The 17,537-nt window shown below is 40.3% G+C and overlaps 1 protein-coding gene across 2 annotated transcripts in view; it reads right to left on the bottom strand.

Annotated features, from left to right (window-relative positions):
• Positions 1 to 17,537, bottom strand: part of FAM172A (family with sequence similarity 172 member A) — a 907,909-nt gene that overhangs the window by 726,978 nt on the left and 163,394 nt on the right. For both annotated transcript variants that reach the window (XM_029573259.1, XM_029573251.1), the window contains exon 5: positions 2,241 to 2,306. In XM_029573259.1, the coding sequence (XP_029429119.1) occupies positions 2,241 to 2,306 (66 nt within the window). The remainder of the gene's footprint in view (positions 1 to 2,240; positions 2,307 to 17,537) is intronic.

Raw genomic sequence — 17,537 nt, 5'->3', positions numbered from 1 at the left:
CTTTTTTATACTGTCGTTCAGTAAATTAACCATCACAATGGTTCACATAAAGGCACATATAGTAATAGAAATTAATTAGGATAGAGATGGAGCAAAACCCTCCTAATCCAGATCCTCTTTCAGAGGATCAATATCGAGAGAACTCTGAAAACTCCTTTAGTGCTACCCCCTGTGAGGGTCAAGCAGGGGTTGCCTCAAATGTGAAGCACTATATCTCTCAGAACCCTCAGAAAGGGTCTTCGGTGAGACATTAACATTGGAAAAAAGGAGCAGTTAGCTCTGTGGTATACCCAGGCTGTCAACATACCGAGCTGTGAAACCTACATATGCACATGCACTGTTTGGGAAGAAAGCCTGGGAGAGATACAGTTGTGGAAACTGCCTTAAAAAAACCCTCCTGGGAGTTCCCAGAGGCCCCTTTAACTGGCTTTGTATTATTTCTGTCAAACTCAATTTAAAAGTAAAAAAGTAATAACTGTACTCAACAAAAGCAATCAAAGACTTCCTCTAATTTGTTATCAGATTCATGCAAACTAATAGCATAGGTCTCTGTCCAGAAACAGAGCCAAAAATCTCTGGTGTTGCAGATTAAATTCACACATTATAAATGATCAGCAAGTATTGATAATAAGCTTGTAACCTATCAGCAACCTGCACTAGCTTCCATATTTCAATATGCATTACATTCCTGTAATTTAGATTTAATTCCTATAACTAAAAGCTATGCATAATCTTACATTTTGCTCACGTGATGTAACGGTCACTTAAGCTGTCAACAACTTATTTTATTTCTATATAAGGAAAACTTCAGCCTCTAATAATTAAATATATATTTCACTTAGCAAGCAATAGCTATATGTCATCTTTAATTCTCTGGCCTTTGGTTGTTACTGCAATCTTGCCTCAAGCTATAGCATAGTCTTGAATCTTATAACAACTGTTAGCCTTATCTGCAAAAGGAAATTAAGCTAGTTTTCCAAAAAATTTTCCATAGCACTATCACACCAATACACTTCCTACTAGGAGAATACCACACTTCAGTTACACATGCAGAACAGACGAAAACCCTCACCAAATACAGAATAAAGCAACCATAAAGTATAAATAGAAATGTACAGGCAAAAACTGAACTAGAAACTTCAACAGTGGAAAAACAGAAACATCATCATTACTCAAACATCAAATAATAAAATCAAGAAATATAATATATAATCATAATAGTAAAAACACACTACTAAAAATATTTCAAAAACAGGCAAATAAAAAAATTGAATAATTAAAAACTTTTTTTTAAATTTCCCAAACACTAATACAATATTTCAAAACAGCAGACACATCAAATAACAATTGAAAAATAAAGCTAATAAAGATTTTTAAAAATTCACATTCTCCATACCTGGGAACTTTTGATTTCCAGTCACCCTGAGAATGTCGTGGATTACTGGGAGCTGGGTGCACAAACTTTCTCCTCACTTTCTTATATCTATATCTATATCTATATATACACACAAACACACAAGTTCTCACACACACACACAAGTGTCTCCAGCTCTGATTTGGTTGGTATCCGCCAGAAGCCCCAGGCCCTCCTCTTCACTTTGCATGTTGGCAGGTTGGGATCCACCTGCAGCCCCACTCTCCTTCACACACATACACAAACCAGGCAAGCTTCCATACACCCAAATCCCAGGCACACACACCCATCTCCCATTCACATACACCCAAATCCCAGGCAGGCTCCATTCACATCCCAGACAGATTCCCATTCACCCACACTTACCCATCAAAGGCAGGCTCCCATTTATACACATACTTAGGAATGCAGTCTATTTCAAATTTTGGTGACATCTCCCAGTTCTTGGTGACATTGATTAAGAACTGCTACTCTAGGATATACATATGTAGAACCTTAAATCTTATCACAAATGACTGTTGTAGACCCTGCATCATTTACTGCAGCAGTCTAACTTGAATGCACTACACATTATACAAAGTATTGTCCTATGTTTGGTTTTTTATGTGAAGTCCATCAAGTACAATGTTTGTGCTGTGTTAAAACTAATACAAATAAATGAGATCTCTCTCAAAATAGAATAACTTACTAAAACATTTAAGTTTTTGTTTCTTTTAATGTGTTTTTTTTTACATTTACCATCTTTAACTGTCAACTGAAAATGATCAATGGTAGTAAATAGCTTTTATTTCAGTTGGATTTTTAATATGAACAAGAGTCAGCTTACTGGGAGATATATTTTTTTCAAGTTGCATTCTTTCTCCAGTAGATCATAGATATGTTTAGTGATGATCTGTAAAGAATGAAAAAAACCTAAGATTAGACACAATGCAGTAAATTCTTTGTTCCAAAGTTGTTACCATAATCACCATATGTTAAAGCAACAATAACAGATAATTAAAAGTATAATAAACTATGATTCAGTATATTCTTGTTAATAAAAAGTCACAAAAAGTTTAGGCCATCATAATATTCTGCTTAACTTAATAAGTTACAGGTAAGAAATAGTTGATTGGAATTTAGAAACTAATTAGTTACTAATTAAGATGAACTTATAACAGGAAAAAAGCAATAAAAAGGAACAAACCATCAGTATCGGCAACCGCAAACAAATTCCAACCTTCTAAACAAGTATTTCTCTGTGGCCAAAATTTATTCCATTACAATTCTCAAATGCAACCATACGAACACAAAAATGCTGGGGTAATAATCATCTCCAAATAGACTAAAAATATTATAGTCTTTTTTTCTTGACTTCCTATATATATATTACTGAGATCAATCATGATTAAATAAACCCACCCTTGAGTGAATACCTGGATAAAAAAAAAAGAAAAGTAAGATCACAATCATATAGAAACATAGCCAAGATAATGACAATGAACTTAAGCATCATGGACAACATTTCTTTCCACTCATCTCACATTCTCCTCCACTGAAACAATGCACCATCACAGTTAAATAGAGAGGAATCTCAAAGCAGAACTGTTCTTTCATTGCCACCCTATTCATCTATGGAATGGTATCTCAAAGCTTGTCCTGGATTCAGAAGCTTCAACAGCAGCTCATGTGCTGCATATATTAACTCACGCATAAAATCAGATATATCAGAATACTGACATGACATTATTTTGAAATGCATGCAAGTATTATAAAAGTGAATTATCAAGTAGCAGTAAAGTTTAAAACTTCCTATTAAAACTGCAAGAATTAAAGAAAGCACTGCATCCACCACCTGGATTTTCAGAAGGCGTTTGACAAAGTTCCTCATGAGAGACTTCTAGGAAAAATAAAAAGTCATGGGATAGGTGGCGATGTCCTTTCGTGGATTACAAACTGGCTACAAGACAGGAAACAGAGTAGGATTAAATGGACAATTTTCTCAGTGGAAGGGAATGGGCAGTGGAGTGCCTCAGGGATCTGTATTGGAACCCTTACTTTTCAATATATTTATAAATGATCTGGAAAGAAATACGACGAGTGAGGTAATCAAATTTGCAGATGATACAAAATTGTTCAGAGTAGTTAAATCACAAGCAGATTGTGATAAATTGCAGGAAGACCTTCTGAGACCGGAAAATTGGGCATCGAAATGGCAGATGAAATTTAATGTGGATAAGTGCAAGGTGATGCATATAGGGAAAAATAACCCATGCTATAGTTACACAATGTTGGGTTCCATATTAGGTGCTACCACCCAAGAAAGAGATCTAGGCGTCATAGTGGATATCACATTGAAATCATCGGTTCAGTGTGCTGCGGCAGTCAATAAAGCAATGAGAATATTGGGAATTATTAGAAAGGGAATGGTGAATAAAACGGAAAATGTCATAATGCCTCTGTATCGGTCCATGGTGAGACCACACCTTGAATACTGTGTACAATTCTGGTCACCGCATCTCAAAAAGGATATGGTTGCGATGGAGAAGGTACAGAGAAGGGCGACCAAAATGATAAGGGGAATGGAACAGCTCCCCTATGAGGAAAGACTAAAGAGGTTAGGACTTTTCAGCTTGGAGAAGAGAAGGCTGAGAGGGGATATGATAGAGGTGTTTAAAATCATGAGAGGTCTAGAACGGGCAGATGTGAATTGGTTATTTACTCTTTCAGATAATAGAAAGACTAGGGGGCACTCCATGAAGTTAGCATGTGGCACATTTAAAACTAATCAGAGAAAGTTCTTTTTCACTCAACGCACAATTAAACTCTGGAATTTGTTGCCAGAGGATGTGGTTAGTGCAGCTAGTATAGCTGTGTTTAAAAAAGGACTTATAAGTTCTTGAAGGAGAAGTCCATTACCTGCTATTAATTAAGTTGACTTACAAAATAGCCACTGCTATTACTAGCAACAGTAACATGGAATAGACTTAGTTTTTGGGTAATTGCCAGGTTCTTGTAGCTTGGTTTGGCCTTTGTTGGAAACAGGATGCTGGGTGTGATGGACCCTTGGTCTGACCCAGTATGGCATGTTCTTATGCACAAGCACTGATGTAATACAAATTAGTATATGGCAATATCACTTTTTTTCAGGCACTTTATCATTTGTATTTCCCCCTCCTCATTCCCTTTTCTTGGATTTTAAATATTGTGATCAGCAATCTCAATCCCACAAATACTGGCCATGGGTCAGTGACTTCAATTCTGGGTAGGGTTTGTAAATTGCTGAAAACTATTTTATTTTAGCTTTCTGTATATGGCACAACTATCGACATCTTAGCAAATACCTTATCAATTTTATGTTCCTTTATTCAAATAACTATCAACAGATTTATATTCATATGGTTTTATAAAACTCAGAATGATTACCATCACTGCTTACAAGGAAACCGCATTTGGAGGGGAACCTTTGCATAGCAAGCAGAAATGAGTTAATTTAAGACATGTTTATCCTCAGAGCAGTATGATGCAAACATGCATAGAGCATAACTTTACCCCCAGGGCCAAATTGTTTATGGTTCACTAGCATCACTAGCATTTAACTTCAGTATAAAGTCAAGAATGAGGCTCCTTTAGTCTCAGATGAGAGTAGTGTACAGATATTAAATGAGAATAATTATAGTACTATTGATACAACTACTATTCATTGATACCATTGCAAGTTCCTAATACTCAAGGCCATAAGCAATAAAATACTACCAAAGTAAAATGATCTCTTTAAAGCATTTTCGCTACTTTGAAATGACGATGTTCTTCAAACCTGCTGTATCTCCTATTCTCTCTCACCTTTGTCTCTTACCATTTTCAAAACCACTGAGATCAAAAACCCTCAGGTCTCAATAAGCAATAACCGACAAAATGCATCAAAAGGGTGCATGGAGATACGGCTTAAATAAACTTTATGAAAAGGTGTACTGCCATAAAATGAATAAGAATGTCCCAAAAGAGAATAAAACTAACACTAAAAAAAAATTAACACACTTTAGAAAAATCTATTTATAACCTGATATATTTTGGCTTCTGAGAAATAAGATTACAGCAAATAGTGCCTTATTATAGTACACAGAGTATTACATGTTTATAATATGACGTTATAAAATGCTTTCATTAAAATAATATTCCAAGTTAATACTTGAAAAACACACATGCAATCACCTCTGCAATTGATACTATATGACTGCAAGAATGTAGGCAAAGGTACAAAAAGGTCAATATAAAGTTGGGCAAACTATGGCACAGAGAGAGAAAAATTGACTTGCAGAGTCTGTAATAGAAGGGATTTGAAGTTGTATCCCATGAAGAATCCTTAGGGTTCCATTTTCTATGTTAAACAATTCCTCTGGGCTTTGATTTGAGTGATGGCCCTTGCACTGTTATTTCAGTATTGGATATTTGTCATAATTATTGTATTTAACATTGCTGTTTCTATATGCTATAATAATAATTTGCATATTAGCATGTTGCCCACATAGGGTTATGATAAGTATTTATATAGCAGCAATCTGATTCATTTAGGCTCATAATAGTGGGGACAACTGCCTCAATCTGGGACATAAATTCCAGGAACTGAAATGGGGAATCCTTGAGCATATAGCCCCACCCTCCAGGGGTGGGGATTGGCAGGTTCATTTGAACTATAGAAAGCAATTTTGGATATTTTGTCTTAACACAATCACCCCAAATGGACTTAACCTAGATACAGACTGGTACTCCTTGATTTAATTTTATTTTGTGTAATATTTTACAATTTATGGATCATAATGGCTATAGTACATATATAGTGAATGTGCTTCCGGGTTAGAATTAGAGCCATTATTGTAGAGACACTGACAAAACAGGTAGGCTGCTCCTTAATATTAACTATTTCATTTCCACACGATTATACATACATTATGCTTTGCAGGTCTTGTCCCTTAACATTTTTCCAAACTCCAAACTCTTTTTCTAGAGATTTTTTTTGAAGATACACGGCAATGGACTTACAAGATATTTTGATCGCCTGAATCACAGCGAATACACCCTAATGCAAAATTCTCATTCAAAACATGGACCATGTTGGGGGTCTATCAACCATGCTGCCATTCTTCTACAAATGACTTCTTGAAGCCATTCTAAAAGATAAGTTGTTTTTTACTTGCAAAAATGTAAAAGATCATCAAGAAATACTAAGCACAGCCTCATGTATGAATAAGACCAATGATTAAGAAAAATGCAAATGAAGGCTGCTCTATGGTCAGGCCCGAAGTGCTTATTATGAAGGCCTATTAAGCACCATCTTCATATTTTGTGTGTCTGGGTTTCTGTTGTTTGATTACAATTAAAGCATTCGTAAATAAATTACTATTATAACAGAGAAAGACAAATAAAATACAAACTTAAAAACAAAAAGCATCTGAAGCACTAAACAAAAGAGGTAAACATTTCCAAAAATAGTAAAGATAGCTAGCCTGCACCAACTACAAGCTTCAAATTACCGATCAAAAATACTTTTTTAAATAGGTCTTTAGATTCTTTCCAAAATTTTTAATGCGTTGTTTGCAAAATACAACAGTTCCAAAGTCTAGCACCTGAGATTCAGATAACCTAATAAGGCGCACCAAAGGAATATCTACTAGACAATCACCAGTGGAGTATAAATTCTTCTGTTGCCTATAGATTTTTATAAAAAAAAACAAATACACTGTGGTGTCATCATTTAAACCTTTATGAGACGCAGGTAACATGTTATATGTGATTCAAAGGAGAACCAGTGAAGGAAGAGTAAGATGATCATAACGTGAAAACCCAGAAAGCACGCAAGCAGCAGAATTCTGAACTACCTGCAATGCACATAGGTTCAGGGCCAGAAACCCAAATGGACTGTTTCGATAATTAAGACCCGTTAAAACAAAGGCCTGAAGAACAGTACAAATATCTTTAGAACAGGTAAATGTGAATCAGTTATTTACTCTTTCAAAATATACAAAAACTAGGGGACACTCCATGTGTTACGGCTATGGCTGCTATGCAGCCGCCTCACCACCAGAGGTCCCCCACGAGCATGTTCTTCTGGCTGGCCCACTCCTTCCTGCCTGTCTACTCTATACCCCAGACTTTCCTTTATAACCCTGTCTAACAGTTCCATCGGTGCTTCAGCATCGAGCTCGCCTGGGCTCCCTGCTCTAGCCTCTTTCGCCTTCTGTCTGTGGCCTACGGGCCTCTGCCTTCTGTCTGTGGCCTACGGGCCTCTGCCTGCTGTCTGTGGCCTACGGGCTTCTGCCTACTGTGTGTGTGTGTGGCCTACGGGCCTTCTGCCTGCTGTCTGTGGCCTACGGGCCCTCTGCCTGCTGTCTGTGGCCTATGGGCTTCTGCCTACTGTGTGTGTGTGTGGCCTACGGGCCATCTGTCCGCTGTGTGTGGCCTACGGGCCCTCTGCCTGCTGTCTGTGGCCTATGGGCTTCTCCCTACTGTATGTGTGTGGCCTACGGGCTTCTGCCTACTGTGTGTGTGTGTGGCCTACGGGCTTCTGCCTCCTGTGTGTGTGTGTGTGGCCTACGGGCCTTCTGTCCGCTGTGTGTGGCCTACGGGCCTTCTGTCCGCTGTCTGTGGCCTACGGGCCTCTGCCTGCTGTCGGTAACCTACGAGCTTTCTGCCTGCTGTGTGTGTGTGGCCTACGGGCCCTCTGTCTGCTGTTTGTAGCCTTCGGGCCTTGTGCCTCGCTCTGCTGCCTTCGGGCTTATGTGTTTCATGTTCAATATTAGTGCTGTCCTGGTTTGTCTGTCCAGTTCTCTGTCAGTCTTGTTTCCTCAATTCAGTCACTTATACCTCCAGTCATTATCACTCATACCTGCACGCTTCCTGAGTTCATCCTTACCAGCACCCAGTTCCAGTTTCCTGTACACCTTTACCTACATTCACGTTCACACATACTTCCATGCTGTTCCAGTCTTCAAGTTCACTCTTACCTTCATGCATCTGGTATCAGGTATCTCCAGCCAGTATTAGACTCTGTCTGCCTATTCCACCTTCCCACTTGCCCATAGGGTTCACTCATTCCTGCCTGCACCAGCCAGCATCTAGACTCTTCTGCAGTCCTGCCTTTCTCCACCCTGAGACACCCCCATTAGTGGTGTTCACCACTCCTGGCCTGAGCCCATTTGTAACACCATGAAGTTAATAAGTAGCACATTTAAAACAAATCGGCAAAATTTCATAAGAAAGAACATAAGAACATAAGAAATTGCCATACTGGGTCAGACCAAGGGTCCATCAAGCCCAGCATCCTGTTACCAACAGTGGCCAATCCGGGCTACAAGTACCTGGCAAGTACCCAAAAACAAAGGGGCAGATTTTAAAAGCCCTGCGCACGTAAATCCAGCCAGATGTACGCGAGCATGGGACTTGCGCGCCGGTGCGCCTATGCTGCATAGGCCACCAGCGCGCACAAAGCCCCGGGACGCGCGTAAGTCCCGGGGCTTTGCTTGGGGGGGGTGTCGTGGGCATCACGGCATTCGGGGGCGTTCCGGAGGCGAGGTCATGGTGCTGGCCGGGGGGCGTTCCGGGTGCGTGGTCAAGGTCTCCGAACCAGCCCCCGGACCGAGGAATGGCGCACCAGCAACCGGCCGGTGGGCGTAACTTTCTGAATAAAGGTAGGTGGGGGATTTAGTTAGGGCTGGGGGGTGGGTTAGGTAGGGGAAGGGAAGGGAAGGTGGGGAGGGGCCGGAAATAAAGTTCCCTCTCAGAGGGAACGGAAGCAGACTGCTCAGCTCGGCGCACGCAGGTTGCACAATTGTGCACCCCTCTGCACGCGCCGACCCTGGATTTTATAACATGTGCGCGTCAGCACATGCATGTTATAAAATCGGGCGTAGATTTGTTCGTGCCAGGTTGTGCGAACAAATCTACGCCCGCGCATAACTTTAAAAATCTACCCTAAGTATATCCCATGCTATTGATGCTAGTAATAGCAGTGGCTATTTTCTAAGTCAACCTGATTAATAGCAGGTAATAGACTTTTCCTCCAAGAACCCAGCTACACTAACCACATTCCCTGGCAACAATTAAGCTCTGGATGTGGTAAAGGCAGTTAGCATTGCTGGTTTTAAAAAAAATGTTTGCATAAGTTCCTGAGGAGAAGTCCATAAACAGTCATTAACCAGGTAGTCTTGGGGAAAGTCACTTCTTAAACCTGGGCACAAGCAGCATGGGAACTTATCTAGTGTTTGGGATCTTCCTAGATACATGTGACCTGGATTGGCCACTGTTGGAAACAGGATTCTGGGCTTGATGGACCCTCAATCTACCCAATATAGCAATTCTTATGTTCTTACCTTACCACAATGAGCATTCATTTTTCCAGGTGCACCAGACATGCTATTCTATTGTTAGAATGTCATTATATAAGTATTATTACTACAATTTTACACTTCTATAACACAACTCAAAGTACATAGTGCTATACACAAGCATATAAGAGAGAGTCCCTTCTCAGTGCAGATTATGTATATATTGAATAGATTATGAAGGGCAAAAAAGACTTTGGGAATTTCGTTTAAGAAAATGGTTAAAAAAAATTGACGACGCTGAAAGCAGGACAATCGGGTTAAGATTTAAAAGCAGGCTCAAAAGTATGGTTGTTAGATAAGATTTAAATAAGGGATGAGAGGGAGTATCAAACAGCAGCTTGGGAAGTCTATTCCAAAAAAATAGTGTAGTCAGGTGGAAAGTACGGAGTTGGAAATTAGTAGTGAAGAAGGGCATAGATAAGAGTGACTTGTCTGATAAGTAGAGTGCATGAGGAGGAGTGTAGAGAGGATAGCAGAGTTGCTTACCTCTAACAGGTATTCTCCGAGGTCAGCAGGATGTTAGACCTCACACGTGTGATATCATCGGATGGAGCCCGATGCAGAAAACCTTGACTAGGCACATTGAGCATGTCCTACATCATGTGTCTAAGTGGGGTCCCTCTTCAGTCTCGTAACATAGAATTACGAAAAAATAATTTTAAAAAAATTGGAGAAATAATTCCACAGGGTGACGGGCGGATTTCTTGAGGCTATGCAGCAGGGGCCGAAGAAAAGAATATGGGCGCCTCCCAGCCAGCCTCAAGCGGGGGCTGGCTGGGTGGTGCCCATCTTCTTTTCTTCAGTCTCCGCCGGCCTCGATTTTAATTTCTTCGGCCCCCGCCGGCCTCGGTTTTAATTTCTTCGGCCCTCTTGGTCTCCGGCGGGGGCCGAAGAAATTAAAATCGAGGCCGGCAGGGACCGAAGAAATTAAAATTGAGGCCCCCACTGAACAGCTGGTCTCCGGCGGTGGTTAGCAGCACCGGTGTTCACTTCTTCGGCCCCCGCCGGCCTCGATTTTAATTTCTTCCTCTTGGTCTCCGGCCCCCGCCGGAGACCAAGAGGGCCAAAGAAATTAAAACCGAGGCCGGCGGGGGCCGAAGAAATTAAAATTGAGGCCGGAGGGGGCCGAAGAAATTTAAAATCGAGGCCGGCGGGGGCCGAAGAAGTGAACACCGGTGCTGCTAACCGCCGCCGGAGACCAGCTGTTCAGCGGGGGCCTTGGACCGGAAGGGCGCTTCTGTGTGTGAGAAAGGAACGGTGTGTGTGTGTGTGTGTGTGTGTGTGTGAATGTGAGAAAGGAATGGTGCTTTTGTGTGTGGGTGTATGTGATGTGAATGTGAGAAAGGAATCTGCCAGTTTAAAAAAAAATGAAATGTGATAGTACATATATCTCAACTTTTGTGTTGGTAGTGCAACTTTTGAAAAGTTGGATGAAAGATTAAATTACTGAATGTTAAGCATCCCTCTTCTGGAAAATAAAATTTAGCAAAGTGGGTAGAGACAAATACTAAAGCAAAAAAAATTAAACTATTTAAAATGTTCATCTCAGCAAAATCACAAATTTAAGATACTGATGCCAGGTGGGGTTTGTTTGGGTTTTTTTTAAGCATAATTTAAGCATGAAGACTAGAATAGTTCCAGTCTGAAACGGGTTTGCCATTTTTTTTAAGCCTTTAGAAAATGTATATTTTTAAATGACTAAGACTGGAATCTTCCCATTTAAAAGGGAAGTTGACTAAGGATGTCTTTCGGTGCCATATCTCCCATATGAATAATCATATGACTGATAGTTTGAAGAAAGACACTTGCTTTATTGCCTGAAAGGGCAAAACAAGAGAAGCTGTACGGTGTGGGTGGCTGTCCCTTGGGAGGACAGAACCTGAAGGAAGGATATCATTTCGCCTTCTGATAGGAATGTGGTTTTCTTATTTAATGGTTGGGATCATCACTTTCACTTTTAGTAAAAGTAAAAAATGCTGCAAGTCTGAAAGCAAGGTGCTTCTGTGAGAGTGTAATGTGTATGTGAGACAGGGAGGGTGCTTCTGTGTGTGTGCAAGAGAGATGGAGCAATTGTTTGGCTGGCTTGTGGCTGTGAGATAGAACATGTGTGTGATTGAGAGCTTGTGTGTAAGTGAAAAAGAGAGAGCATGTGTGTGATTGAAAGCCTTTGTGTAAGTAAGAGAGAGCGAGAGCATTGTGTGATTGAGAGAGACTGGCCAGAGAGGTGACGTGTATATGTGTGAGATTGATCAGGGAGATGACTGGTATGTGTGTGCTTGTGTGTGTGAGAGAGAGAGACTGGTTGGGGAGATGATTGGTGTGTGAGAGACAGAAATTGGTCTTGAGGGTATGACTGGTGTGTGTGTGTGTGTGTGTGTGTGTGTGTGTGTGTGTGTGAGAGAGAGAGAGAGAGAGAGAAGAGATTGGTTGTAGTCCCTAAGGAAGAGGTCAGTGAGGACAGCTTCAGCAGCTACTGCTGCTTCTGGTGTGGCCTGCAAGGGAAAGGAGTAGGAGAACTGCTGGAGAGGGTAAGTAAAGGTGGCTTTTTAAGTTCATTTTTCTTGATTGACTACCATTTTAATTATTGCGTAGTATGTGATGTGTCTGCTGTTTGAAATATTTTATTGGTGTTTGGTAAAGGTTTCAAAATTTGCTTCAATCTTTAATTATTGGATATTCTATTCATCAGCTGTTTTGAAATTATTTTATTAGTATGATTTTATAATTATGATTCATGATTTATATATCTTGATTTTATTGATTGTTTCATGAGGATTAGTGACATTTTTGTTTTTCCATTGTTGCACTGTATAGAGTCTGGCGTGATACGTTTTACAGTTTAGATTTTGTCTGTACATTTCTATTTATACTTAATGTGGCTTTATTCTGTGTTTGGTGAGAGTTTTTGTTCTGCATGCAAAGACTGAGATGAAGCATTCTTTTAACATGTGGTTTCTCTGTAGGGATCTGTAGTAGCTTGGCCTGTTCTGTTTTCCTGATAGGAGGTGTATTGGTGTTTTAGATTCTGGTGTAATATTTGTGGTATTCTTTTTCATAGGTGGGGTTGTTATTCTTTGAGTTTTGGCAAATAGTACTGTGTTGATACGGGAGGACCATGCCGAAATATAGGGGTGTGTACATATATATGTAAATTATATTGTATAGGTAATTGGGTACCCATGGGCCAGTATGGAGAAAAATCCCCTGGGCCACTATTTTCCCTCAATCCGCCCCTGAATACTAGAGTCATATGTGAGATGAAAAGGCTTCAGTTTTATTTGCATTTCATCCACATCAACTACTGACCAACTGCTTGTAATGAATTAGGTTGGTAGTCAAAATTCCAGTCATTCAGCTAACCATTGCTAGGCAGGATTTCTGGCAGTATCCATATAAGATCCAGGACCCTGCCAAGTTTGAAGCTTCAAACATAACCACATTCATCTCATGCTATTTAGCTTCCAGAGACACTCTAGGGTCCATCTGAAGCCACCCTTCTGATGACCTAACATGGTACCATCTCATCACAAATCCATGTATGTGAAAGCTTTTCTCCCATGACAAGATCTCTGCCTATTGGGAAATAGGTATTTCGCTTCATGGGCATCTTTGTTCATCACAGTATTCTCTCACCATAACCTTTTGGCTTAAATACCCCACCACAGGCCTGATGAACTGGTGATGCCACAGGCTTCCTCCTTCCTCGCCTCCTGCTCACCCCATCAAGCTGCAACCTGATTCAGAAAGTACTTAAGTGCCTCTTGGAATGAGTTATTAAATAATTTTTGTGCAATGTCTGAGAGATGGACATCATCCTCTCAATAAAAGCTGTTACATTTTGCAAATGCTCACTTTTACCATACCTGTCATGCCCCTGATGAAGCAGAACAAAATCTAATTTGACAATTCCCTTTCCTAAGTCACCTTTTCCATATAATTTGAGGTATGCCCATCTATACCATGATACAGTGTCTGATCAAAATATGCAGGTCTAGGGAATCAGGACACATTATCCAGTATGGTTTAAAGGATATGTATAATGTGCATGCAAATATATTTCAAGCATATCATTGTGGATATCCCAAAAAAAAAAAAAAAAAGCCAATGTTGGGTTTCCAGAACCATGGCTGAGAATCATTGCTTCATATCAACAAGAAGTTCCAACTTTCTTTCCAGATTTGTTTCATTTATAATCCTCCACATCCAAACCAGTTGATCTGTGCGGCTTACAACATTAAACATTCATAATCTTTCACTTATCTCAAACAGTAAATTTTTAAAACAACTTAAAATTATACTGCATATTTTATAGCCATCGTAAAACACAACATTTTTGGGGGATATAAAGTGCTACCTGTGATGTGAGTGTACTATGCCCTCTAAGCAACTAAATCTTTCAATAAGGAAAGCAAAATTGATTACCTTGAAATAGGTGTTATCCCAGGACAGCAGGATGTAGTCCTCACATATTGGTGATATCACTGACTGAGGCCCTATCATGGGAAACTTTTGACTGGCACACTGAGCATGCCCAGCATGCCATGATCCCTCGAGCCACAGGAGTCTCCCTTCAGTCTCATGAATAGCAATAAGTGTTAGCAAAAATAAAATAATAAAACGTATCGGACGCAACTCCGCGGGGTGGCGGGTGGGTTTCGTGAGGACTACATCCTGCTGTCCTGGGATAACACCTATTACAAGGTAAGCAATTTTGCTTTATCCCAGGACAAGCAGGATGCTAGTCCTCACATATGGGTGATTAGCAAGCAATAGGCTGAGTCATTTTGTAATGGACCAACACTGAAGTACTGTTGGAAAAATTTGAGTCAGCCTAAAATTCAGCAGGTTGGATGTAGAAGGAGTTGGGATTATACTGGAAACAAGTTCTTTAAGACAGATTGTCCATAGGCTGAATCTTGTCATCCTTCTTTGTCCAAACAGTAATGAGCTGCAAAGGTGTGAAGAGAAATCCATGTTGCAGCTTTACATATCAGTCATAGGAAAAGATGGAAATGTTATTTTAATTTTGAAAAAATGCTCCAATAAAACTAATTTTATAGCCTTTGTTGTCGATTTTTTATTGTTGTTATTTTCGATTTTTTAATTTTTTAATTTTTAATTTTTAATTTTTGATTTTCAATTTATGTTACAAATTTTTTACTGTTTTTGTAAATGTGAAGAACAGAAAAAATGCTTAAATATTATTGTGAATGTGAACTGCATCAGCAAGCCAGTCGGCGGCAGACCAAGAATTTTTATGGTGAGCGCCCGGTCTTCTCAATCATTTGCAGTCACTTATATAGCTTTGTTTCATCTTTGTATTTAAGTAACTAGAACTGATGCAAGCACTTCTAAAAGACGACGGTGACTATCAATGAATGTCCTTGAGAACGGCTCAACTGCGGCCGAAGTTTCGCTGTAAAAACAGCTTCATCAGGAGCCAAGTTTAAACACAATTATTCACAGGTTCCGTCGCTGAAAACAGCTGATATTGCGTCTTCATGAAAAAGTGTTTGAATATAAGGACCGGAAGGTCTCTTTACTGCACTTCTATATCCATAACCTCAACGTTATCATCTGGACACACTGGTCTCACTCGTGATTTCAAAATGGACAGGAAGACCGGGCGCTCACCATAAAAATTCTTGGTCTGCCGCCGACTGGCTTGCTGATGCAGTTCACATTCACAATAATATTTAAGCATTTTTTCTGTTCTTCACATTTACAAAAACAGTAAAAAATTTGTAACATAAATTGAAAATCAAAAATTAAAAATTAAAAATTAAAAAATCGAAAATAACAACAATAAAAAATCGACAACAAAGGCTATAAAATTAGTTTTATTGGAGCATTTTTTCAAAATTAAAATAACATTTCCATCTTTTCCTATGACTAGCGTATATTTTTGATGGAATTCTCGAGCTCTTTTTTATGAGCAGCTTTACATATGTCAGCTATTGGCACTGAATGATAGTGTGCGACCGAGGTTGACATTGCTCTTACTGAGTGTGCCTTTACTTGCCCTTAGAGAGGAAGGCCTGCTTTTTCATAGAAGAACTCTATATAATCTGCAAGCCAGTTGGAGAGAGTTTGCTTGCCCACCGCTTTACCCGGTTTGTTTGTATCAAAAGAAACAAAGAGTTGAGTGGATTTTCTATGGACTGCAGTGCGATCTAGGTAATATGCAAGTGCACGTTTACAGTCAAGAGTGTGCAAAGCTTTCTCACCCCGGTGAGAATGAGGTCTTGGGAAAAATGTGGGCAAGACTATGGACTGATTCAAGTGGAATTCCGTAACTACCTTGGGAAGGAATTTTGGGTGTATACGCAGTACCACTCGGTCATGTAGGAATTTTGTGTAGGGTGAGTATGTGACAAGTGCTTTTAACTCACTAACCCTTCTAGCAGAAGGGACGTAGGCCTCCTGTTTTCTTTAGAATGAGAAAATAACGGGAGTAGAATCCTCTGCCCTGCTGAGGTCGGGAAACTGGTTCCACAGCCCTGGCTCTCAGAAGGGTGGATAATCCTGCTTGCAGAAGAGTGATATGATCCTTGTGCATCCAAAGAGACTGTGGTGGGGAGTCTTTTGGTACTGTGATAAAATTTAGTTGGTAACCTTGTGTTATAATTGATAGTACCCAGCGATCTGTTGTGATATTTGACCAATTGGTGTGAAAAAGAGAGACTCAACCTCCCGCTGGTATGGCTGGTTTGGGGTTGGTGGAATGGCTGCTGTTCTCTGGCTGTTTTTCAAAAGCCTGTTGCTGGACCTGTTTGAGGAGGAGGTTGAGGCCTAGAAGCCCTCGGTTGTCTAGGCTGGGATCTTTGCACTGGCCTTGATGCTCTACCACGGGGTGCTGGCGGATAGTACCTGCATGGCCTATAGTAGGGTTTTCTGGTATCCTTTCATGCCATGTGGCGTGAAGCAGATGAAGTATCTTGTGGGATTGCAGATGGATGACGCAGAGTTGAGCTACTGCGTCTTGAACTCTTGTTCCAAAGAGGTTATTGCCCACACGAGGTAAATCTACCAGTTTCTCTTGGACTTCAGGCCTGAGGTCTGAAGACTTAAGCTAGGCCCAACGAAGTGCACTGATACCAGTTGCTGCTACTCGTGAAGAGGTTTCAAAACTGTCATAGGCAGCACGGACCTCATGTTTGCCTGCTTTCAAACCATTGTGGATAATATCATTAGCTGAGTCTTGATACGGTTGAGACAGAGTGTCAGCTAATTGTTGCATCTGCTTCCAGAGGTTGCATTGATACTGCGTCATATAAAGCTGATATGATGCTATTCTGGAAGCATCGAGCCTTGAAAGACTTTCCTGCCCAGAGTGTCCAAGAACTTTTGTTCTTTTCCTGGTGGAGTCGATGAATGAGGCTGTAAACTCTTTGATTTTTTCTGAGCCGATTCAACCACCACAGATTGATGTGGAAGCTGGGCTCTCTGATAGCCAGAGATGTGTTGCACCAGATAGGTGGTATATCCATCCTATTTACCGGTGGAACTGAGCATCGGTGTTCCCATAATCTGTGCTGTATTTCCACTAGGACCTCATGCACTGAAAGAGCTAATACTTCCTTAGGAAGGTCTACAAACTGAAGAACCTCTAAGGTCTGTTGTCTGGAATCTTCTTCAGACACTAGTTTAAATCGAATAGTGTCAGCCATTTCTTTTACAAAAGTAGTAAAAGACAAGTCCTCTGGGGTTCACTTTTTTCTATCTTCAGGAGGAGACGGTTCAGAAATGAAGTCCTCTGAAGA

Source organism: Rhinatrema bivittatum, chromosome 1 (genome assembly GCF_901001135.1).
Source record: "Rhinatrema bivittatum chromosome 1, aRhiBiv1.1, whole genome shotgun sequence".
Classification (NCBI taxonomy): Eukaryota; Metazoa; Chordata; class Amphibia; order Gymnophiona; family Rhinatrematidae; genus Rhinatrema; species Rhinatrema bivittatum.
Note: the sequence above shows the minus strand (reverse complement) of the source record. Positions and strands in the feature narration are given on the sequence as shown.